Genomic DNA, 25,299 nt, shown 5'->3' with positions numbered 1-25,299 from the left:
AGCAGACAGAATTTTGCCTCTTTTCCAAGGGCAAGACATATGTACATTGCTGAAAGCTTTGGCCTTTTCACTTGGGCCTTCAACAAATGTATGAAAAGTCTAACAGTGCCATCCTAAGCAGGTCTACTCACTGCAGCCTACTGCCAGGAACTGTTCTTAGCATTGCACCAGAAGGACAGAGAGAGGCAGGGAAAGAGTCTGGAACCAGGCAGCACCTGATACAGCTGAAAGAGTCTGGAACCTGATACAGCTGAAAATCAGCATATTTCCCAAGCTCCAGCAGTGTGCATATGGGGACTTAAAGTGTTCTCAAGAGTTCTGCAATAGAGCCACCAGTTGACTATGGCATAAGTGTTTTATTAGCCTTCAAACAACTGTGCTGCTATAGGATGAGATGTTGAATGGGCATCTCACAAATGAATGCAAACATAAGATATGTATGGGGTGACACTGGGAATGGTTCTGCCATGCAAAAGCAGCTGGAATGGCATGGTGGATGGCAGAGCTGCTGTGATCTCTTACTTGCATGTACAGCTGAGCCCTAGGGGAGGAGCTCTCCACCATTCTGTTCACCATACTGATCAAAGTCTCGCTCTCGCTCATCTGTGGCAGACAAGGAAGGAAAAGTCAAGATGCTAGTGGAGATTCAGACATCTCCCTTCAGTCTTGAACATGTGTGACCATTGACATCAACTCCCTTGGCTCAGATGCCACATTCTAAAAGGAAACACAGAAGCCCTCAAGCAAGATGCCTTATTAGATCCTCTTGGAGCTACCCTATTGTCATACATATTGTCATTGAAACCCTGAAAAAACACAATGGTGGAAGAACAAATCTTAAGAGAAATTAATTCCTCTTGTTGCTCTTACAGAGAGACAAATCCCATGTGTGTATATATCATATAAATCTTGGCACAGTGGGTAATTTCCCCTCCTTCCCTGCCCCCCAATCTAGCATAGATATTCTCATTTTCCTTCTTCTGGTACATAAGCAACAGAGTTATGATGAAGGGCAGTGGAGAGTTATACTCCATTATACAAAGGCTGATTTTTGTTACTCTTGATGGAACACTTGTATGGTCCCCCTCTGCCTCTTTTGGAAACCCAACCAAGTAGCCACCCTCTCTTTTATGAGTGACCAAAACAAGCAGTGAGAACTGGAGAGACTTTTGATGAACTGAATAATATAGCACAGCTATTGCTGCATTACACAAGGTACTATTGCTGGGTGCTGTTGCTGAGGATCAGGACTGGTCAGGGTGTGGAGGGGAGATTTCTCCCCAGCACTGCAAAAACAAAATTAGGACAAGCTAGTCTGCAAAAGTCCCTCTAACACCCTCTAAAACAGGCAGAAGAGGACTCAAATATATGAATTTCCTTAAGAGGATGCATAACAATAAATTATTATTTTTTTAAAAAAAAATTGCATCTGCCTGATCCTAAATCTGTTCCTCCTATTCTGATTAGCCAGCATATGGGTGGAGGGATTGTGCCTCTGCCTTGATTTATATGCTTGCTTGGGTCATCTGAAGTTCCTTGCATTAAAGGTACCTGTCCACTGTACTCCTGCTCTGGGTATATCTAGGTCTAGGAAAACAGGGAGGCTGGTGCTTGAATTATCCTGTCTTGCACATCGGGGTAGGGGGTTTTGAGGCCTTTCTATTTGAAACAGAGCAATGAGACATCTATAAAGCAAACCAACAATTGTTTAAACAAAAATGCCAAAGGTCAGATCTTCTTCTGACATAAATCACCAACATTTGACTGAAGACTTGATTCCAAGTCTAAAGCATAAATCACAGTGCAGAACAAACAAATAGAGCTAGAAGGGGCTGAACTGGTTTAAAGTCAGATTCTCATTGGGTCATAATGGAAAGAGAAAGACTAGAAAGCCTCAAAGGAAACTGTTTAAAAGGACAGAAGGAGAAATTCCTGCTGCCAGTGACAGTAATGCAATCTGGAGAGCTTTTAACTGCCCCCCCCTTCCTTGCTCATCTTTGGCTTAATTCCAAGGCAGACGCATGCATCTCCCTGATTACTCTACTGATGGGGGATTTACTGCTTCTGAGGCCCTAATGAGATTGTTTCTGGAGCAGGCTTGCTCATTGAAATGCAGACTTTTGCAGGCCAGCATCAGCCATCTACACTTGCAATGGGATTTTGTTTTCCTTCTCTGCAGCTTAATCTCATCCGCTGATGTAAAAGTCTTTTGCTTTTCTGCTTCTCTGATGGGCTTGGTCAGCAATTGGGTGCTTGTGCTATCATATCAATATGTAGCATATACATGTAACATATATTATATATATAATGCCCTCAGCATTCAAGTACTTCACTCACATTATCTTGCAACAACCTTGTAAGGTAGACCAGTGTTATCCTCCCTCATCTTGCAGATGGGAGAGAGGCTGAGTGTGAGAAGGAGTGGCTTGTCTAAGATCAGATTCAGAGCTTGTGGCAGAGGTGAGATCTGAGCCAGGTCCCTCCTGGATCATGAGTAATTCCACTGCACTAAGCGAGGAAGACTGAGCTCTAGTTAATGATTATGAGGAAGGTGGTTTACATTTGTTGCTTAGTGTATTAATACCACAATTAATTTGGAGCCTTTGCTTTCCTGGAGTCTTTGAACAACGTTCTAATGGTAAGGCTGTTCTATACTGTGTTCTGTAAACATCTGAACCCTTCCCTTTACATATTTATAAAAAACATCCAGTTTTAACACACACATATATATACACTGCACCATTTCATTCTATTTATTTGAGACTATGAGAAACCTCAGCTTAGCCATCTAATTCTGTCCCTATTTCCACACATAAGTTACTGGAGTGGCCAGTTTTAACTCTCCCAAAGCTGGTTCCTTATTGGTGGAACCAGCTGCCGGAAGAGGTGCGGGCCCTGCGGGATCTAGGGCAATTCCGCAGGGCCTGCAAGACAGTCCTCTTCCGGCAGGCCTATGACATTAGCTGACAATGTAAAACATCTTGGATGGAACAAAATGTATCTATAGGCCGCCAGTTTTATTCTATCTTGTTTTTACTAATTTATGGTTTAATTGTATTTTAAATGTTTTAAACTGAAGCTGTTTTAATTATTATGTTGTAAGCCGCCCTGAGACACTTAGGTGAGAAGGGCGGGGTATAAATCTTAATATAAATAAATAAATAAATTAAGTTTTCAAAATAGTTTAGAGATACCTAAAGCAAATCAGATAGCTGGATTTCTTCACAACATGTACAAGGAGCAAGATTGGAGCCCAGTAGCAACCTAGAGAACAACAGGATCTTTGGGGACAGTATAACCTTTCAAGAGTCAAAGTTTGTAAGACAAAGGAAGCTTTGACTCTCAAAAGCTTACACCCCAACAATCTCCTTGGTCTTGAAGGTGCTACTGGCCTTGAATCTAGCTCTTCTACTGCAGACTGACACAGCTACCCCCTGAAACTATCGACATGATAAAAGCTTGGAAGAAAAGCCCCAGGCTGCATAACATTTTCTGGGTGCAATGCTAGCCGTAGACCATGCACAGATATGTCACATGAAGGACTGAAATGCAACAACATGTACAAACATTTACAGACACATACAAATGATGTCACAGTCAAAACATGAATTTGCATAGAAAAGTGATTTCTTTCTCTTTCATGCTCATATTCATGCACAGGGCTATTTCTCAGCCCCACCACTGTTTCCCACCCCAAAAGCTTCCTTAGGAGCAAGCACCTTCTGAGGCCATGTATGAAATCTGCATTGACCTGGATGCAGCAGGGTCTAGCCTGCTGCTCCTAGTCTGAACCATCTATACATTTTCAATTTATTAATCAGATTCTTAGGAATATGCAGGGAAAGTTCAACCAATATGTCTCCTTCCCCATCTGGGCAGATGACAGGAGTGGACTGGGATGTTAAAACGTCCCTGGAGCAAGCCCTTCCAGTGCTGGCTGCAATAGAGGGGCTACTGGGTCAGATCTGGGCAAACCTATACCCGTTTGCACTGTTGCTGTGGCCCAGATCAGAGTATGCCAAGAACAACAAGGACCACTTGGCTCAGCTTGCTCCTAGTTGCCAGGGGCCCCAAGGGCAATGCCCCCCTCCAAGAACTTTCCTCATTGTAAATGGCCAGTGTGTCCTGGTAGACAGCCATTAGTGTCATCAGAGAGGTTTCCCCACAGAGAAGGTGGGCACTATAAAGCTCCTGAGGTCAGTTTGAAAAGCCAAAGCTGGCAGAAAGGCAAGCAAGGAGCTTCTGGCATCCATTCTTGAACCTATTAGGATGTAGCCATGCCTCTGATTCTTTAGCTCACAGTGGATGGATCTAGGACAGTTCAGTCCTTGCTGTATTGAACAAAGACAGCAGTTAGAGCATCCTTTGTACACAGCACTGTAACATATTCTGAGCAGGTTTTATCTAGCTTCCTTGGATCTCTTTAGCCTCTAGCTTGAGTTCAGATATTTCTGATTAAGTTTTTTTTCTTTTGGGCAGAACATGACACTTCTTGGCAGCAACTGGGATGATTGTGGACAGTTTAAGGAACTGTTTGTTCTTAAAGCCACTGTGGAGAGATGGAAAATCCAGGGCTTGGCATGTGTCAAGGAGCAAGCTATTAAAAGAAAAAAGCAAGAATTAATTCAGGTGTTGCTGCTGTGCTCAGATACCAATAAGGGTCAGATCCTTCAGTCATTCTAAAGTGCAGAGACATGCAGTTGGCAAAACCAAGGCTGAACCTGTTTCCAAAAGTTTTCATCTGGCTCACTCCCAAGGACCCCTCTCCACTTCATTCACAGTCTGTCTTTCTCCCATCATGGAATTCAAGACAGCCTACACAGGGTTCTGACAAGGTTCTCCATCCTTTCATTGACTAGACCCAGACATGCTTGGTCAAATCACCTTGCTTTCTGAAGTATGACACATATCACTTTCTTTCATACAAGCCGAAGTACAAACAATGTGTTGGATCCAGCCAACTTTATCACTCTGTCACCCTCTTCCTTACTATGGCGCTTGTTCCATGTGACTTTTGAACAGGCAGGTCCCCCCTGTTCCCTACTGCAGCCTTTCTCATACTAAAGAGCACCCCCCTTCCTCCTCTTTTCACTAATAGCTTCCTAACCACTTACTCTGTGGTGTGAACTTCGACAGAGATCTCCTGTTACCCACCTCAACAACTTCTTATGTGTGAACTAACTGTTTTACTCTTCACATTATGCAAACTGAAGTGGTAGCTCTGAACTGCAGCACTTCAGCTTGCAGGTGACAGAGGAGTATAAAATTCTGCATTTCCCTCCAATATGTTCCTTGCAGATACTAAACGAACACATCAGCAAGAAGAGTACTCTAATTTCCCTTTATAATGTTCTAGGCTGTTACACGTAAGGGGTTTAGTAAGATGGGGAAAACATCCCACCTGGAGTCCCAGAAGGTACACTCCAGCATTCTACCACCTTGTACCAAAAGGTACATTCCAGCATTCTATCACCTTAGGAAAACAAACAGTATGGTATCAGGTTGCAGTCTGCAGGTAGGGGGGGCTGATTTGGTGACTTCTCACTTCATTTATAAACAACACTTACTGCGCATATAAAACTTATATAAGATAGAATTGTTTAGACCAGTTGTCCTCCTTACATGCTATTTTGCTTTGCACAAAAGATATGATATAGTGAACCATTCAGACACACCCTTCCAGGTTTGAAATGGTACATTCCCAGAAACATTTTATTACTTGATTCCACCTATTGTATACAGTGACTTTAAGAAACAGATGCATAATAATTAGCCACTGAGATGTAGGAGGCCAGAATTCTAATTAGGTCTCTTCTGGTGTCCATGCATGGACAGGTGAATCCCTGGTTAAGCTCTGTCTGCCAAAGAATAGGGGGAAAGGGGCGGGGGAGACTCACCTCAAGATATTTATTTTGACAGCTTGACCCTTGGAAGCTCTGTCTGTCACATAGAGAAGGTGAATTTATGAACACAGCACAGCCTTCACTCCTAGCTAAGTTCAAAATACGACTAATGTTAAAAATAAGTTTTTACTAGTTTCCAAATGGAAATCCTCAAAACTGTTATCTATTTTGACTTGGCATACCAGGGTGCAGGAGTTGTGCATACTGGACAAGATCACAGACTCACTCAGAAAACAAGACTCTGAAGTTTTTGAATCTAATTTTTTGCATACCTGGCTCCCTTATTTGGAATTCTTAGCCTCCAACAAACATTATTCTTCACAACTAGAAGTGATTAATGCTATTTATTAAGTTAATCTTGTAACACATTGCTAAGAGAGATTGTATAATTGCTTACCTTATTTATATATTGTTTTTTTCTCAGCTAAGCATTTTCTTTTTAAGTTTTATATGTAATCCATCCTTCCAAGAATTTTTGTAAGCTACTATTTTTATAATAGTTTACTTCTACAAATGTATCTTTATTATTCTAAATAAAGCTGTTGAAAATTAAAAACAACAAACAAACAGAACACACAGACAAAAAAATAAGATTTCACCCTGAGTTCTCAAGTCATTTTTATCCATACTTTGAGCAATGGTTGATGAGCCCTATCCTATATTTATTATTTATTTTTAACAGTGTTTATATGAATAAGTGTGCTCATACAAACCAAGATGAATTCTATACAAACCTGAATTCAACCCCCAATTCTGCTATGGAGCTCAGCTATGGGTGACTTTGGGCCCTTACCATCTCAGGGCTTAACTAATGTCACAGAATTGTTATAAGGATAGAATGGGGCAGGAAAAATACATGGGATCCTGAGCTCCTGAAAGAAAGGGTGGGATAAAAATTCAGAATCCAAACCAACTAGGGTTGCCAGGTCAGATTCAAGAAATATCTGGGGACTTTGGACTTTGGGGGCAGAGCCAGGAGGCATTGGGGTGGAGCCAGGAGCAAGGTTGTGACAAGCACATTTGAACTTCAAAGGGAGTTCTGGCCATCATGTTTAAAAGGACCACACTCCTTTCAAATGCCTTTCCTCCATTTGGAACAATGAAGGATAGGGGCACCTTATAAGGCTCATAGAATTGGACCCCCTGATCCAATCTGTTTGAAACTTGGGGAGGGGTGTTCTGAGGAGAGGCACTGGATGCTATGCTGAAAATGTGGTGCCTCTACCTAAAAAAACAGCCCCTTCAAGCCCCAGATACCCATGGATCTATTCTCCATTACACCCTATGGGGATTGGTCTCCATAGGGAATACTAGAGTGAATACTAGAATACTAGATATTTTCCTCCCACCGCCCTGCTTTCTGATAAGCCTGAAACAGGGGGAGGACCTCCAAACCAGAGGATCCCATGCCCCAATTGGGAATTATACAACACACAGAAAGTAACACAGCAAAAGGACAGAAAAATAAAGGTACATAACCCACCGTGAAAACCAGCTTCTATTATTAAATTATACAAAGTCAACAAAAATAAACATATATAAATTCCACCATCATAAATTACAAAACAACCATAACTTTTAGTCCTTAATGAAAAAGGAAGCATTAGCACCAAAAGTCCTTCTTTTCATCCTGTGGTAAAACTTCCCATCTCGTTCCATGAAATCCTGGTGTAGTACTCCAGATGTTTAATGTTTGTCAAAAAAATGTTTGTCACAAATTCTTGAAAGGATGGATTACATATATAAAACTTAAAAAGAAAATGCTTAGCTGAGAAAAAAACATATAAATAAGGTAAGCAATTATACAATCTCTCTTAGCAATGTGTTACAAGATTAACTTAATAAATAGAAGCTGGTTTTCACGGTGGGTTATGTACCTTTATTTTTCTGCCCAATTGGGGATTGGCAACGCTAAAACTAACAGTTGTGCAGAATGTCAGATGAGTAATTAGTCTGTAACAGTAAAATGAAACTAGAGTCCATTGGCACCTTAAACACTAACAAATTTGAAACCAACCTTGCTTTGTAACATCTTCCACCACCAGCCACTTATCTGTTACGATTGTAAAAGCATTAATCTAATGGATGAACATTCTTATGTGTCAGATGAAGTGAGCTCTGACTCACAAAAGTTTATGCTGGATTTAATTTTGCTAGTTTTTAAGGTTTCCTCTTCTATTAAACAGTTTGGCAGATGTCGTGCAATAGTGTCCAAATGTGTGTAAAAAGCCTGCAATTTATTGCTTTTTCAAATGAAAAACTCAGTGTGTCTAACCACAAAAATGTGAAAGACAAATGGGTGGCAGGGAGCTAAAGGAAGGCACTTGGCTTTTTCTTCCTTTCTTTCATGCTGAGTGTCTGGCTGCTGACAGAAAGGTGGGGGGCAGCTGGGCCAGACAGACCAATGGAAAGGATCTCTCTCACCCACTGCAAGCGCTGCAGAAACCACAGATTTCCAAGTGAAGACAAAGTTTTGATTTCCAAGCAAAACACACACACACACGAACACAGGTGTCCCTGTCAAAGGAAGAAGATGAAAGAAACACACCAAAGACCAACTCTTGCTGCCACGATGCCAAGAAAAGTAGTAGGATACATGTGGGGGGGGGGGAGGAAAAGAGAAGGAGGGGGAGAACACTGACCTGACAGGAGGGCTCGGGGTAGAGGACTGAAGAACAAGAGGCAGGAGGTGGGGAGGTGGGAGCAGAAAGAGCAACACAGGCAGCTGGGCCTACCTGTTGGTCCAAATATTCTAGGTTTCTTTGCAACTGAAGGTCTAAAAGTTCATCCTATCAGGAGCCATTAGGCATGCGGCAAAATGGAAGCACAAACAAACAAACACAAAGAAGAAGCAAAAGCAGTTAGGTGCAACTTAGCTAGAGACAGCAGAGAGCTCCCCAGACAGAAAAGGGAACGTTCAGCCTCACAAGCATTTGTAAGAGAGGGGTGGTGGTGGGTGGATGGTTGTGATCAGCAGTCCTTTCAGGACAAGTAGTTGTTCCACATCCCATACAGGGACTCTCAATGGGAGATCCTGGTAGCTCCCCATGTAGTCAGTGCTCTGTCCCCAAGTCATATGAATCACTTCTTGCTGGGCAGGTGTGGATTAACAATAGGGCCATCCTCTCCTCCCTCAGAAAAAGGCTGGGTCCTTTAATGATGCCTGGCAAGAGTGAACTATCCAGTTGTTTCAATGAGCTGGTAAAAAACAAGACTGCTTCCCCACATAATAAATACCATCTTACGAGTCATGTGTGAATTTCTCATATAGCTACACCCTCTGAGTATATGAACGTAGCAATTCTGACAGTTCTTGGGCACCCATGAAGTCATTGTTATCATTAGGTTGATGTATGGTGCAGGGCTCAAAAACTATTATCCACATCTACTACTGAGACTACGTTTGGCACAAAGAAGTATGTTCACATTGCTAGCACTTCTACATTCTTCACTGTAAGACATTTTGCTTTGAAAGTTTGGGAGTAGGTGGACTTTCCCAGTTCCCCAGTACTGCTCTGCTCCAAAATGTCACTCTTTATGATCTGATTGGCATGTTGGGAATGTGGGCTCAGTTCATCCATGCAGAGTTCACACAGAGAGGGGAAGTTATGATGTGACTGATTCAACCCATACCACCTTTCACCCCAGTCCATTTTCAGTAGGTTTGTAATTATGTATTAAAAGACAACTACAGTGAAAACTGGCAGCGTGCTGAAAGCAATCACCATTAGCATGTGCTGAACTCTGCACAGTTCCCTAAACCCACGTTCTTTGCACACCAGTTTGGGCATATGAACTGGCCCTTAACCATCCTTTATATAATCTGTGGATGGATGTCCACTGGAAAAACTATGAGTCCCCCCAAGTCACTATATTGTACAAGCCCTGTTCCAGATGGCAAAGTGTCCATAATTCTTTGCCTGTTAGAACAGAGGTGAGTTTTATGAAGCTAAAAACTCCTGTATTGTCCTCCTACCTTCTGGTAGGCAAATTGGAATTTATAACATCACAGCTTTGGTCCAGTTGAGCCCATTCACAGGGTAAGGTAGAATATAAATTTCCTAAATAGATAATAAACAGCTTCTCTGGTAAGCATTGAGCTGATCTTAATCAATGTTGGAAAGAATTTCCCCCTTTCAAAAATGGGATAACTTCAAGGTCATCCCTGGGCAGCCTAGGTTCTATGTTCACTTCCAGGCAGCAGCTAAAAATATCCAGATCCCAAGGGCTCTTTCAATAGGGAATCCTGCTCTTTCTCTCCACATGTATTACCATCATTCCATTTTACCCGAAGTGGTTGGGGATTGGGACTGAGCACCTGTTATGGAAAACCGTTCCCAACCTGTTCAGTGATACCAGGATCATCTCATTGCATTTCTAGGTCAGCCACATGCATCTGCTTTTGTGCATAGCTGGTGAGAAGGTAGGGAGGGGGGAGTGAGGGAAGAAGCTGCGTGCAACAGGCGTGCAACTAGTCTGTTCCACAGGGCACCTTAATTCAGTCCAGGATCTACTGGCATCTCTCACGGGTGAAAGGTGTCAGGCAGGGTCAAGAACCTTGGCATGGAGCAAATGAAGTTGGCAGTTTCACTTGAAAGAGTCCCACTCACAGTGGTTTCTGCCCCCACCACATGGATCCTCCCCCGCAGTGAAATATCCAAACAAAGAAAGAAGTAAAACTAGTGAGGAAAAGCAGCAAAGAAAGAAACTACAGCCGAAAACAGGGAATAGGAGTTTCTACATGACCTACTGCCCTTTGTCCTTGCCATACTACACTAGAGTATTACAAAGTCTGGCAGTACAAGCCACCCTCCAGGTTTTTGCATTCTGCATTTTTTCATCATGGGCTGTTAAGTAGCTTGTCCTTGAGATATGGAAGGTATGCAGTCTCTGAGATAACATATGCTCACTTCCTACTAATTGGGATGGCGATGTTCATTTTGGAGAGAGAAAGAGGCACTCTCAATTAAGGATTCGTACTATACGCCAAACCAAATTCTGAACAGCAACATTCAGTGTGGTCACTAAAAAAAAAAAGATTTCTGGGTAAGTTTACAACTGTACAACAACAGTGATCTATGTGCCCAGCTCACATGTTGACAGAGCACAAAGGAGGAGTGGCACGAGTCCTTTCCCTGTGACATCCAGATAGCCTACAGTGGGAAATCACACAAAGGCCTGGCTGCTGTTAACAGGGGGAAAACTGCATGGATTGCATGTTTTTATGATCTGATGTTCATCTAGAAGGTCTATTTCACACTGCATGTTATCTGTGTGGTAAGTGGGTGGATGCACACTGCTCTCCACCATGCTATTACAGTGTCCTTCCCCACCACTGCTGAACACATAAGCAGGGTTGTAAGTATGAGCTGAAGCTATGATTTCTTCTCATCCATAAATCAGGCACTTAATTACTTCCTTTAGTTTTCCAACCAAGGGCATCTACTTAATCAGCCCGATCTGCAACAAATCAGGCAAATAATTAGTATCTTTGCCAGTTTGTATATTTGGTGCCTTGCATACCCAAGACAGAAGGACTCCCACTTAGTCTCATAGAAAGTTCTGAGACATCTTAAGTTGTTCCATGTCCTGTAAGCAACCTCCCATCACATAATAACCTCCTTTATCCCTGCCTCTGAATTAATCCCAGCCCAGGAAACTAACATCTCTAATGGAATGCTGGGATGCCAGCTGGCACGTACCATTTTGTCGTGGACTGTAGGGGATGCTGGATAGTTGAAGGGGAACACTCCTGCAGGGACAGGCCTCCTGTCACCCAGATAATCATACTGAGGAAAGAGAAGAAATCATACACATGCATGAGTGGTTCATATCTCTTGCTCAAACTATGCAGGGCAGCTATAATCCCGCCCATCTTCCTCAGAGTACAAAACAGTAATCCTGGGGTATGATCAGTGCAGTACAGAAATGGAGAGAACAGATGGCTAGGCAGGGTCACTGAGAAAGTTCTGGTGGATAATGTCAATTAGGAACACCAATGAGTTGTATCCTGGATATGAGACAAAGATACTTTCTGGAAAAGAGTAACTGGTTCTACAAACTGGACCTAAACATTGTTTTATTAGGAGAGGAAGAAAAGAAAGGGCATGTTCATCTGGGCTCCTGCCCTTAAATCTTCTATTGCTACTCAGTTCATGGGCTGCCTCTGCCCTTGATTTTGATTATATTAACCTGCAGTTCATGCTTATTAAACCTACAGGCTAAATAGTGATAAACAATGCTTTATTCTTTATCAGCATTCCTTTTAATATCATCTCCACACAGCTAAAACACACCAGTTCCCTTCAGTCTTCATATGTTGTCTGAGATGAACTGCTGAGGATCTGGAACCACTGATACCTAGTCTTCACTTTGAATGAGGGCTTATTATAGTTTAGTCCAGATCAGGGTTTTTTTGAGGAGACGAACAGGAACACAGTTCCAGCTGGCTTGGCATCAGGGGGTATGGTCTAATATGCAAATGAGTTCCTGCTGGGCTTTTTCTGGAAAAAAAAGCCCTGTGTGAAACAATGGTGATATCAGGGGTTGTGGCCTAATATGCAAATGAGTTCTTGATTCCAAAAGCCCTTGTTTTCTGTCTCCTGAGTCATGTTAAAGAAATAATAGGATGTATTAAAGCATGTGCAGATTTGTGATTCCTTTCTACAGAATGACCAGAATAAACCTTAACATGGGATTAGGCCAATGACTTCTGGGACAAAACTGCCAGCTCCAACAATTTTTGTTTTAGAAATTAAGCATTGTTTATGTCCATCTCTGACACTTCCTCTTTATACAAATAATCCTGAAGTTGTAGTCCAGCACTGCTTTTCTAATACATTCTATCAATACACATCTCAACCAAGAATATACTGATGAACATACCTGAAACTGCAATCGTAATTTTAGCCATCTTTGTTAATATTTGCCAGTTTCAATAGGCAGAAGACATGCTGACATAAGTAAAGATTTGGTCATCAGGAGTGTGCTAGTGATCCTACAGCAGGAGCCCCCAACATAGTGCTCATGGGCACCATGTTACCCACTGATACCTTTTCTGGCACCTGCCAAGTATTTTTAGGAAGTGGGTGGTGCCAGGTTGAGTTTTTGCCCAACAAGCTTCTGACTGACTATTGAAGTTTTGATTGGCTGCTCAGATTTTTTTAATATGTTGCTTTGGCACCAGCTGCCGCCATAGCACACAGATCTGCACTGTGCTAATGAAGTTAAGCTGTGGTGATCTTTCTGTGGCTGTCTCTGCCTCCTGCAGCAGCCATTTGAGGGCAGTCATTTTGTTGCTGTGCCCACCATGCCGTGTCAGAATTCTGAATGTGCCTGTAGGCTCAAAAAGGTTGGGGACCCCGTTCTGTAGCATCCCCTTGTGATTCTATTACTGTCCTTCTTCTGAAGGATGACAGGAAACACTGAGGAGGACAGGGATAGAGTCATGTGGGGGTTACCTTTGGGGAACTGACTGATCGCCTCATCATGTAGGTTGTTGGCTCAGCATAAATCTCCTCACTCCGGGCAGGCATTCTTTCAAACCGGGCGCTGGGTGACCTGACTGGGGAGTATACCCTGGCTCTGTTGTAGGAACCTTGGCTTGGTGAGCGAGGGACCGACCGGGAGCGAGGCTGGAGTGACATCCTGCGTAAAGAGCCTGAAGCAGCATCCATTTCATCATAGTAAACTGGCTGTCGTGTGGGGCCTGGGATCCAGACAGGCACATCCTGTCTGCCATAGCCAGGCTGTTCCTTCCAGTCACGCAGTTGGTACGTGCCACTGTTGCGGAAGGAGTGTCGCTTGTCATCCACAGACCACTGAGGGCTCACACGTTCATAGGCAGGCATAGAGCAGATGCTGTCAGGACGCACACCAGGAGGGTAATACTGGTAATCCTCAGAGAACTGGGGGGAGTATGGGGGATAGTAGTCAGGAACTCTTCGGGACATTGGGTAGAACCTGGTGGGGCTAGATACCCCAAAGGAAAGAACAAGAAGAAAGTAAATTATGAATCTATCAAGAAAGAAAAACCTATAATGTTCTGATCAGCTCTTTTGCTTCACCCCATCTTATCTGCTGGACACTGGACTAAATCCAAAGATGAAACCAATCTAGTATAGAACCTAGTTTGTAATTAAAGCTTCTGAGGTGCCTTCTAAAGGTGGTGTTAATAATAACAGATATGATCCCCATTTTTAGCCATATATACTGGGGTGTCCTCAATTATACCCTTATTTAATAATATGTCTCCAATGTTCTCATTATTAGATAGGAGTTATGAATTGGATTAACAAAATGTATGTGCCTGTTTTTTATCCCATAAAAAGATCAAATTTACGTGATTCAGTTCTGCTGAAAGCCACAGTACAACTTTAACGTATATCTTTAGAGACCTCCCTCAGCCTAGTAAGCAAGGCCTATAACTTCAAACTACACCACCTTACTTATGGTCAGCCTTCTGTTGTCCATCTTTCAGAAAAGAAATAGGACACTAGGACTCCAGGACATAACATGCATTGTCTGTAGAGGTTTCAAATGGATCGACAGGATAAAATACATGGACAGGAGTGCTTTCAGTTCACGGGCCAGAAAAGTAGGGGAAGCTGAGAGTAGAGGAGGAATGTTTCTACAGTACTGGTACAATCCTAAGCACTTCTGCTCACAAATCAGTTCCATTTTATTCAATGAGGCTTGTTCCCAAGTGTTTAGGAATGCAGCTTATACCAGGGATTGGAGAGGAGCCAATCAAGTAATTATATCCAATTTTTTAAAAATTCATTTGTCTATCATTAAGGCTGGTGCTAAAAACATATCCCTAAAACCAGTCAGCTGCCTTAAGACTGAGTGTAACTACAAGTGGGGCAGTAGCTTTTGGTGTTGTTTTACTTCAGCCAATGCGCCTGCTTGCTTAGTCATCAAGTAGGACCACTATCTTTTTCTCCGGACCCATCTACACTAAACATAAATCAGTTATCAGCTACTTAATAGGTATGCCCAAAGGTACTGAAAACTCTTTGTTAAGGCAGGTTCAAATGTTATGCTGCCCCATGTCAAGTTCACAAAAGTACATCTACGTAGAAAAAAACTGAATATAGGTATTGTAACGTTTAAAGCTGCTAACTGTATTGATCATACTGATCCTCTGAAATGTCTTCATGCCAGCACATCGTATTTATAGTACCAGGAGGGAGACTCTGCACAATCAGGCCAATCCATCTAGTAAGCTGTTCACAGCAGGCTCCACATGGGAGCAGTAAGGTTTGAATCAGACCTCAGAAATTATACCCCACAAAAATTATTGGTTCCCAGTACACTCTGGGGGAAGATGAAAGGCAAGGACACCATGTCAGCTATACTGGCATAAGTCTGTGGTGTAGATGTCCTTTTCTCACTCTGTTTAGTGGGGAGCCTAATTCTCAGAGAGAGGAGCTTTCTGGGAGTGTTCAGCCATCTTACCTTTGGAGATCCTCAGGAGGTACGGCCCCACGGCGCAGGTTTACCCACTGCTGCAGCTGTGTCATGGAGCTCTTCCTCTGGGCAATCTTCTCAGGATTGGTGCGGGGAGCAAAACTCCGACGAGGCACAGCAGTCTCACCATCATGTTGTGGGTAGGCCATGCTGCCAGGTCGACTAGGAGATGAATATTGCCAGCCATTTGGCTGCGTTTGCCTTTCCACCCCAGGTGGCACATGGGAGGCTTCAGGATAAGGGCTTAGAGGCTCAGAGGGCATTTCTTGACTCACAACGCCATTAGCTTTCACCAATGACTCTTTCTTGCTCTCTACTCGCTCTGGTTTCCTTTCAATCTTCTCTGAGCCACGGCCATCACCTTCACCCCTGGTCTTGGCTTCTGGCTCAGCTTTGGCAGACTCCCTGGCTGGAACACTGCGGTGGTGGTGGTGCTGGTGGTTCTTGCTGAGGGAGGGGGGATATTTTCAGAATCAGTCTTCTCATGCCTGCTAAGCATTTAAAAAGGTCACTGACAGCTATGGGTTGGCCACTCCATCTCAGGGAATGGATTCTAGCCTATGTGTTATGGTGAATCTCTCAAAAGCATTCCATTGCTAACTTTGCAGTTTAAACTACAATGTTCATTGTCTCCTCCCAAGAGGCCTGCATTTCAAATTTCTAAAAATTCTAGAACCTTTGTTTCCCACATCTAATTTGAGGGCCATCAACCTTTTTTTTAATGCATTGTCTATTTTAGAGAGTTTGTAGAATCTTTCGGGCTCAAGTGCCGTGTTCTACTGGAGAAAGTTTTTCTTCCAGATGTTTCATTCTCGGCTGCAGAGAACATCCTCAGTGGCGTTGCAGCCAGAGCAGGCGTTCTGACCTTCTTGGCTGCTGTGCATTGAGTGAGGCCAGGGCTGCTGGAGAGCTGCTATTTCTAGGCTGGAGGGGGTGTGGTGAAAGGGCAATAGGTTTGTGGATGTGCCCATTGTTTGGTGGGGCTTCCTGGAAGGGTAGTGATAAGGAAACTGGCTGTTGAATGTGACCATTGTTCTGTGTTAATTGCTGGGAGGGTTGAAAGGGGTGTGAAGATAAGGAAGATGGTTGTTGACTGTGCTGATTGTTCTGTGGTCTCCTTCTTGAAGTGCATGTTCAGCTACAGCTGATTTTTCTGGCTGAAACAAATGACAGTGTCTCTTGTGTTCGGTGAGGCGGGTGTTGATACTGCGTTGGGTAGTGCCTCAGGTTGGGTAGTTGGGTACTGCGTTGGGTAGTGCCTCACCTCAAGAAGGAGACCACGTCATCCACTTTGAAAGAACTGAAGTCCTTTCTACGGCCTCACATTATCATACCCATACCCGCCTGAACAGAGAAGCTATTGAGATCTACAAACACCAGCACAACTTTAACAGAAAGGAAGAAGGCATTTCCATCCACCAATCTTGGTATCCAGCTCTGCAAAACACCCTACAGACTATAAACTGCAGAAATTCAAAGAACAACCAGTACATTCCACAGAACAATTAGCACAGTCAACAACCATCTTCCTTATCTTCACACCCCTTCCAACCCTCCCAGCAATTAACATAGAACAATGGTCACATTCAACAGCCAGTTTCCTTATCACTACCCTTCCAGGAAGCCCCACCAAACAATGGGCACATCCACAAACCTATTGCCCTTTCACCACACCCCCTCCAGCCTAGAAATAGCAGCTCTCCAGAAGCCCTGGCCTCACTCAATGCACAGCAGAGCGCCTGCTCTGGCTGCAACGCCACTGAGGATGTTCTCCGCAGCCGAGAACAAAACGTCTGGAAGAAAAACTTTCTCCAGTAGAACACAGCACTTGAGCCTGAAAGATTCTACAAACCCTAATGATGTTACCAGCCGTGAAAACCTGAAATCTTTGATATTTTAGAGAGCTTTGTACCTTTTCTACTTCTGCAAGATCTACAAATCCTGTTTACAATAATAACTTGTTCTGACAGCCCCCCTCCCCCCAAAAAAGTTTTGTGAAAAACATTAAATTTATAATTGGGAGGGGGGGGGTTATACTGTTATACTGATACCAGGGTATCAACAAAAGACCAGAGGATGAAATCCAACTTTTCAGAATGCCAGCCTATTTCACTAACAGCCATTCATTCCTGCTTGTATCCATTGATTTTACCATAATTCAAAGGAATACAAAGTTGCACTTCCATTGACAAGGGTGGGGGTCATGTTCCAAAGAAAGCAAGGTTGTTTACAGTAGCAAAGAGTGAGCACACATGCTAGAACTGCATCCACTGGTCACAGCATCATTTCTCTGCATAGCTTGTGAAGAAAATCACAAACACATAGGCTATGTCTATACAGTTGGGAAGCCTGGCAAAAGCAGGATATACTAAGCCTACATGCATATACTTTGTATGCTCATGCAGTATGTTCGCAAATTCTGTTGAATGAATGTAGGAATGGGGGAGTGGCGGAGACAGAGTGCACAATCTTGCTTTCTCCCTCTATACATTCACACTTGTCTAATACAACTTGTGACTATAGCCAACTACAAGAAGACTGACAGTATTGGCCACATCCTATAGTGTCATTTTTTCCCTGGAGAGCTGACCTCTGAGTGGGTGGGATTTGCACCCGAGCAGCCTCGCCCATGGCTTGGATCCAAGACTCCTGCTCCTCGTTGTTCTCAGCACTGAAGAAGTAAGTCCGAATGCCAGCGTGCTCAGCCTGAGGAGAGAGTGACTTCTTGTTACTCCCTCGTGTCTCTTCCATCCAGCACACAGTCACCTGTTGAGTAGGTAGAAGTGCACAGAAGGAGAGAGCGCAGATTAGTCTCTATGTCATAGTTTAAGATTACACGGGATCATAGGTAAAATTGGACCTACTTTCCTGTAGCCTCATTTCTGTTACATAGAAGCATAGTCTATGAAGCTTTAACCAGTTTTATTTACAGTGAAAAAGTTTGTTTTCAGCTCATATATCTAAATGGTTGTACTTTCTTTGATGAGAGTATGCATTCAAAAAAATTCTGTTAAAGTGCTGGATTTTCCTTTCAGACTTTTCCAGATTAAAACTGTGTGGAAATTTTATCTTTTGATATTTTAAGTTTCTGTTCCATCGCAAATTGGGAAATGCCACAATTGTCAAGGGGATGAAATATGTCCACAAGCAGCTCAATCATGTAAATGACATGACAGACAAAGGCCTTGATCCAGAAAGACAAAGAAGTCACTTGCATGCACCACTGGAAGTTGGATGATAGTTGCCCCATTGCTCCCCAGCAGCATACTTCTACATGCATGAGCCCACATTCAGAGGGGAAAAACATGCAAAAATCTGGTTTACATAGATCACCCTTGTTGAACTGGGGTACAGGTGCATGTACAATGCAAATCAGTAATAGGGAGAGTATTCCCTGGAGTATCTGTCAAACACAACGTCAACAGTCCTAAATGTGATCCAAAATAGGGATCAGGTGGGGACGGGCTCTCCCTGTTTCCTTTAACATTGGGCTGCTTCACATATTAGGAATACAGTAAAAACCTGTTTTGATTTACAGTGAAGCCTGTTGTATAAGAAAGAAAGAAAAACTTTTTAAAAAATGACCACAAAGGAAGTCAAGGTCAATTATAAAGCCTTGTGGAGAGTTGAAAGAAGCAAATATTCCTTTCTGATCCACAACATGAGAAGTTGTACTTGGGTATTTTCCCAAATGTTTTAGATTTATTTGGAATACACTTGTACTGCAGACTGTTTGTATTTGATACTAGCAAATTGTCCTTCGTGATCACAGGCAAGGATGGGTGGGAAGAAGACCTGGGTTGCACAGATCCCCAGAGGAGTTCATTCAGTGCAGTACCTGGTGGCTCCTCAGCACAAAAATATATTGCACCTGCTTGCAGGATCCCCTGGGATTATGCTTTCACTGCAACACTGTCAATCATCTCAATGAATTAAAGGAGGTTCACTCAAGGGCATCACTGGGTTACATATCTACCTCCATCCTTGATGACTCCAATGACTGGGGTGAGGGACAGATTTTGGGCAGCTAAATCCCAGAATGCAGTCTGTCTGATTAGCCCTACAGAAGTCATTTCTTGTTTAGGATTGACAACCTCCAGGTTAGACCTGGAGATCTCTTGGAATACATATGATCTCCAGACTACAGGGATATTTTCCCTGGATAAAATGGCTGCTTGGAGGGTGGACTTCATGGCATTATACTAGGATTGCCAAGACCAATTAAAGAAAAATCTGGGGACTTTGGGGGTGGAGCCAGGAGACATTGGGGGTGGAGCCAGGAACAAAGGTGTGACAAGCATAATTGAACTCCAAGGGAGTTCTGGCCATCACATTTAAAGGGACAGCACACCTTTTTAAATGCCTTTCTTCCATAGGAAATAATTAAGGATAGGGGCACTGTATTTGGGGCTCATAGAATTGGACCCTCTGGTCCAATCATTTTGAAACTTGGGGGGTACTTTGGGGAGAGGCACTAGATGCTGTACTAAAAAATAGCCCCCCCAGAGCCCCCCAATACCCACAGATCAATTTCCTATTATTTCCTATGGGAATCGTTCTCCATAGGGAATAATAGAGTGCCCAGTAGACATTTCCCTCCCCCCACGCTTTCTAAAGGGGGGGAGGGCCTCCAAACCAGGGAATCCCCTGCCCCCTCCCTCTCTCTCACACACAAATACTTACTAGATCTTCTTCCTGCAGAACTTTCCTTGCTGTGAAAACGAAAGCAAAAGAAAGGGAGGGGCCGTTCTCCATGGAAACTATTACTAACCCTTTCCAATGAAGCCCTTCCTGTTTCCTGCGCAGCCTTGAAGGCACACATTTTACAAACGGATCAGTTTGCAGGTTTCTAAACCTGCAGGAGCTCTACAACTACATGATGCCTAAACGCATGTTCTCCCCCCCTCCCCCCGCTTCCGGATTTTTGGAGAGCAGGGGAGGAGGCCACCAGGTCGGGGGGGGGGGGTTGGGAAGCCTACATTATACCCTGCTGATGTCCCTCCCTTCCAGAAACCCCACCATCCCAGGGTCAAACCCCAAATCTCCAGGCACTTTCCATCCTGGAGTTGGAAAACATATCCTGGTAGAATGTGACACAACCTAAGAATAAGAAGCTGGGTACTTGCAAGGATTGGGGTGGGGGAAGTCTCATTTCCCCTCCCCTGAAACCTCCATAGTCTCTCTCATTTTCCTGCTTCCTTCTCTCCTTCCCATCTGCCCTCTACCTTTATCTGCCCTCCTGTCTGCAGCTTTCCTTTCTCCCCCCCTCCCCTGACACCCTCTCTCTGAGAAAACTCTGACCAAGTTGCACAGTGCCCACTGAGCTTGGCCCAGTTGCATAATGAGGAACCCACAAGGACTTCAGGGTTCCCAGCTCCAGGTTAGGAAGCACCTGGACATTTGGGGGGTGGGCCCTAAGGAAAGCAGGGTTTCAGGAGAGGAGAGACTTTAGTGAGATACAATGCCATAGAGTCCACTTCCAAAGCAGGCACTTTCTCCAGGTGAACTGATCTTTGTCACCTGGAGATCAGTTGTAATCCCAGGAGATCTCCAGCTACAAATTGGAAGCTGGCAAATAAGGAAAATGCAAGGGTAGACCATCAAAACATTCTAAAAAATTCACAAGCACCAGTAGACACCAGTCTATTGAAACATAATCATAGTAAATACAGATAATGAAATAGAATTGGTGGTCACAATTCAGATACAGGTAATAAGAAATAAATATCACAATTCAATAAACATTTTTAAATAGTAAGCATGAATCCAACAAGAGACTCCTCTGTGTTCCTTCATATAATAGTGTTCAAGAGAGGTCTCATGGAAGCTATTACATGAAGGAGCACAGAGTAGTCTCTGTATTTACTATGGTTATGTTTCAATACACTGATGTCTACTGATATTTATGAATTTTTGAGATTTTTTTTGATGGTCTACCCTTGCATTTTCCATATTTGCACATTTCACATGCTTGGGGTCCCTATTGTTTCACTTGTTACCACCTGGAAGTTGGCAAACCTAACTTGCAGGGGGCACCTCACTTACCTCTGTATCCTCTCTCTACACTATTTTCTCCTTCCTGCCTCCTGTCAGCTCCCATATTATCATCTATCCTTGCTTCCTTCTCTATCTCCCACCCAACAACCTACCTGTTGAACAGGAGCAAGCAGCCAGTCCTAGGCAAGTCATGAAAGTTCATGTAGCAGCAAGTCAATGGCTGCTGCCAAGCCTAGCCCCAAAGAGTTCTCTCTTAAAGGCCAAAACAGCCCTGGAAAAGGTCCCTCCCCATCTCCCTGACTTTTCCTGACAGCAGCCAAGGCTTGGACACGGTTGTAGTTGCCGATCAATGGATACTGTAGTTGCTTATCAATGGAAACTTTCTTAAAACTATAAGTACTCCTTTTATTATTTGGGTTTTTTAAATCCTCCCATTATTATTGTTATTTTTTATTTCAAAGTTTTCTGTAAACCTTGGGGAATTCTAAGGCTTGTAGAAAGACCTGTATTTGTTTGTCCATTGTCCCAATCTACAGAATTAAGTATTCAAATATGAGGTTACATTGACAATTAGATATATTGATTATACAAATGACATTTTCCTCATCTCTGAGTACATATATACAAATGCGGAAGATGTTCAATGAGGAAAATCCCCTATAATTTTTTTTCTAGCGTGAGCTATGCTTCCATCCAAACAGCAGTAACCTATGTGGCACCCAATATTACTCTTCAAAGAAAAACACTTTCCATTCCTAAACCTAATAAAACCTGAGCAAAACCTTCCCAAGATATATGTCCAAGGTGACTAGAATTTATTGAACACCCCCCCCCCGATCTGCAGCATGCCTATTTTAATGATACTGATTTTTTTTAAAAGAATATTTTTTGCATTAAAATGGCTTTCATTATGATATAAATGAAATCTTTTGCAGAAAATATGTGGGGAGTTTTACTGGTTGTGGCAGCCAAGGTTGATTAATGACCAATTATCCCTCAGTGCTCTTATATATTTGACATTCTGGTCAATCTTTTGTTCAAGGGAATCAATATTTTCTGCAGCTTCAGTGTAGCTCTTCTATATCAAGAGATATTTGTATGTGTGGCCTAGCCATGTATTTTTTATGTGCAAGGCGCATATGGCAAGTATGTTCAGACAATCTGTGTCCCTATTCCATTACACATATATATCTCTATATTCCCATCAGTTTTCATTTTCAAAGGATTTTCTAAGGTTTTAATCAGACAGGCAAAACAAATCCAGGCTTTCCCCATCCCACCTTCCTTTAGGAATGATTGGAGGTGAATAAAGCATGCAGGACAATTTGCACTCATCAGTCTTGATCTTTTCTTTGTGGCATGCATGCATTTGGAAACGTAAGGAATATACTACCTATTTGGTGCCTGGGTGATGGCATTGCAGATGGGGTATCAGAAGAGATCTCCTGTCCGAGGGATCCTCTCACGGAAAAAGAGGGAAGATAGAGAACAGGTCAGCCACACCCAACAAGCAATTCAATGGGGAGGAGTCTCAAGCAAGCAATGTGGCAGCAGGGGTAGGGGTAGAGTACGTCATCATGGAAAGGAAGCTGACACAGAACTGTGAACATGTTCAGTGTTTTCTCAATATGAGAGAATCATCCCTGTCTAACCCTTATTCTGTGAGAATTTAAATCTTATCCCATGGTCTGGTCTTAGTACATATGTTAGGTCTGGAGACATAACACAATCACACGCAAGTTCTCCTCAAGTCCTATTCATGTGGTGCTTCATTCGGATAAGTAATATGGTGCACATTGAGAAGGAGCTTCAGCATTCTTCTCTACATTATTTTTCAAACTGAAACTGTCTTTGGGCTCTCCCAACAAGCTCAACAGTGCTCCCACTAGGACTGTTTCAAACTGCAAAAATTGTTCAGAGGAAAAACTGAAGCCCCTTCTCCATGACCACAACGGTCTTAATCATGATCCACTACTAAACACATCAGAATTGAGGAGAACCCACAACTCATGTGTAATTACACAACGTGTGTAAGTACTATGATAGATTATCCACTCAATGGCTGGGTCCAGACTGGCAGCTTGGGGCGGTAGCCTCCCATCCTGGAAGAAGTCTGGCAGAGGGCAAAGCACGCTGGGGGCAGGCAGGCTGCATGTCACCTGCTGCTGGGACAGGAATGGGCTGCATGAACTCTGGGGGAGTAGTCAGACCACTTGAGTGGTGCTTCCCAAGTGCTCCATGGCCATTCAGAAGGCCAAGAAGCAGCAGGGAAGTGCTGTGGAAATTTGCTACCACTTAGGAAGTGGTAGCTTTTTAAGCCGCCTCAATGATGCCAGAAGATGGGGTGAGTACTGGAGTGGGACAGTTGCCAGATGTGCACATCTGAACATTCTTTTTTAATCCATCTGGGGGCTGTCCCTGTGTCACCTCAAATTGACTGTCTGGACCCAGCCAATTATGGATTTTGCCTCCTAAAATGAATTTGTTGTCCCATTCGTGTTTTTAACAAATGAAGGGACAACATCCAGAGGTGACCAGAGAACATTCTTCCTTATGTTGCTGCCCAATGTATACTGAAAGCTGTGGAAAAGTACCACATTTGCTCGCTTCATTTACTTAAAAAGAATTTGGTGCTTATTTATTCAAATGTTCATATCCAGTTTTTCCTCATGGTTCTATATGCAAGACTGTAATCCTATTATGGGGAAATTAATTTCACTGAATTTAGGGGAACTTGCTTCTGAATAAACATGACTATATCGCCAGCTAGAAGATACCTTTCTGTTGACTACTCAGTGTGCTCTACAGGTTTGTGATGAAGAATTAACAATGGTATGTGCATTTCAATAGAGAATGGGAATATTAGATTCTTATCAGTATCTCCAGTGGTCAGCCTTTCTCACAAATACACTCTTCCCTGGAATCATTAGTTATTTTAAATATTTATACCTCACCTCTCCATAAAGATTGTAAGTTCATGGCAACTTACAATATGGAAATTCCACACAACAAAAAGCATAAAAACACAAATATAAACAACTAGCAGTACACAACATACAACAGCAGCAGCCCAAGGATTAACACCACATTGGATCAAAACCACAGCACTTTAAAACAGCAGCAGCAGCTTTATTAAAACAGCATCCAGTTAAAAATGTAGCATTGAAGTAAGAATGCTCAGCCTGAAAACATCACAGCAGTAAAAATCACTCATTCAAAAGCTTGGTGAAATAATTATGTCTTTGCTTGGTGCCTGAGGGATTGCAAAACTGGTGTCTGGCAAGTCTCTGTAGAACTGGATTCTGCAACCTTGGCATCACCTGCTGCTGATGTTCACCCACCTAGCTGTTGCTCACAGGAAAACAAAGCAGAGTTTGTGAAGGTGATCTCAACTGCCAGGCAGGAACATTCTTAGGTACTCTGGTCCCTTATGAAGGCACTAAGTATGATACACAAGTTCAAGAGCTGATCAGATCCTAGTGTGTCAGACTAGGCTTTGACAACTTTCCAGTATCTCTAGGGTGGCCAGCTCTGAGCTGGGAAATAGTTGGTGGTTTGGGGGGTGAAGCCTGAGAGGGGTGGGGCTTAGGGAGGGGGGACTTCAATGGGGTATAATGTCATAGAGTCTACATTCCAAAGCAGCCATTTTCTCCAGGTGGAGACACAGTGGCACTGCTACACAGGGAGAGATTCACTATCCGCATCAGATGCCCAGACAGACAGAGTTCCTGAATCCTTCAGGGTATTCAGTTACCTCATAGTAGTCCATCTGATCTTCTTTCTGTCAGCCCCAGAATCTAAACTGTGTTTGCATTTCATATGTTTGTTCACACACGTGCCTGTCCACTCGCTTCAGCAAAAAGGGGTGATCATCTTGGCCAAGCCCTTACGGGTTTCTCAGTCAGAGCCATTAAAGTCCACTGAGGAG

The 25,299-nt window shown here is 43.2% G+C and overlaps 2 protein-coding genes across 13 annotated transcripts in view; both read right to left on the bottom strand.

Moving 5' to 3' along the window:
• PIK3C2B (phosphatidylinositol-4-phosphate 3-kinase catalytic subunit type 2 beta) overlaps nt 1-25,299 on the bottom strand; it is a 515,998-nt gene that overhangs the window by 50,735 nt on the left and 439,964 nt on the right. The window lies entirely within an intron of this gene.
• Nucleotides 1-25,299, bottom strand: part of PLEKHA6 (pleckstrin homology domain containing A6) — a 305,537-nt gene that overhangs the window by 52,718 nt on the left and 227,520 nt on the right. For 5 of the 12 annotated variants that reach the window (XM_060231377.1, XM_060231378.1, XM_060231379.1 and 2 more), the window contains exons 7-12: nt 17,965-18,140; nt 15,363-15,821; nt 13,364-13,874; nt 11,606-11,692; nt 8,639-8,692; nt 523-603 (exon numbers count right to left, since the gene is read on the bottom strand). In XM_060231377.1, coding sequence (XP_060087360.1) covers nt 523-603; nt 8,639-8,692; nt 11,606-11,692; nt 13,364-13,874; nt 15,363-15,821; nt 17,965-18,140 — 1,368 coding nt within the window. Of the gene's footprint in view, nt 1-522; nt 604-8,638; nt 8,693-11,605; nt 11,693-13,363; nt 13,875-15,362; nt 15,822-17,964; nt 18,141-22,764; nt 22,925-25,299 lie in introns of those variants that run through there. The other 7 variants (XM_060231375.1, XM_060231385.1, XM_060231382.1 and 4 more) reach the window with 6 other exon arrangements.

Source organism: Heteronotia binoei, chromosome 2 (genome assembly GCF_032191835.1).
Source record: "Heteronotia binoei isolate CCM8104 ecotype False Entrance Well chromosome 2, APGP_CSIRO_Hbin_v1, whole genome shotgun sequence".
NCBI lineage: Eukaryota > Metazoa > Chordata > Lepidosauria > Squamata > Gekkonidae > Heteronotia > Heteronotia binoei.
The sequence above is the reverse complement of the archived record's forward strand: the minus strand, read 5'-3'. Positions and strand labels throughout refer to the sequence as shown.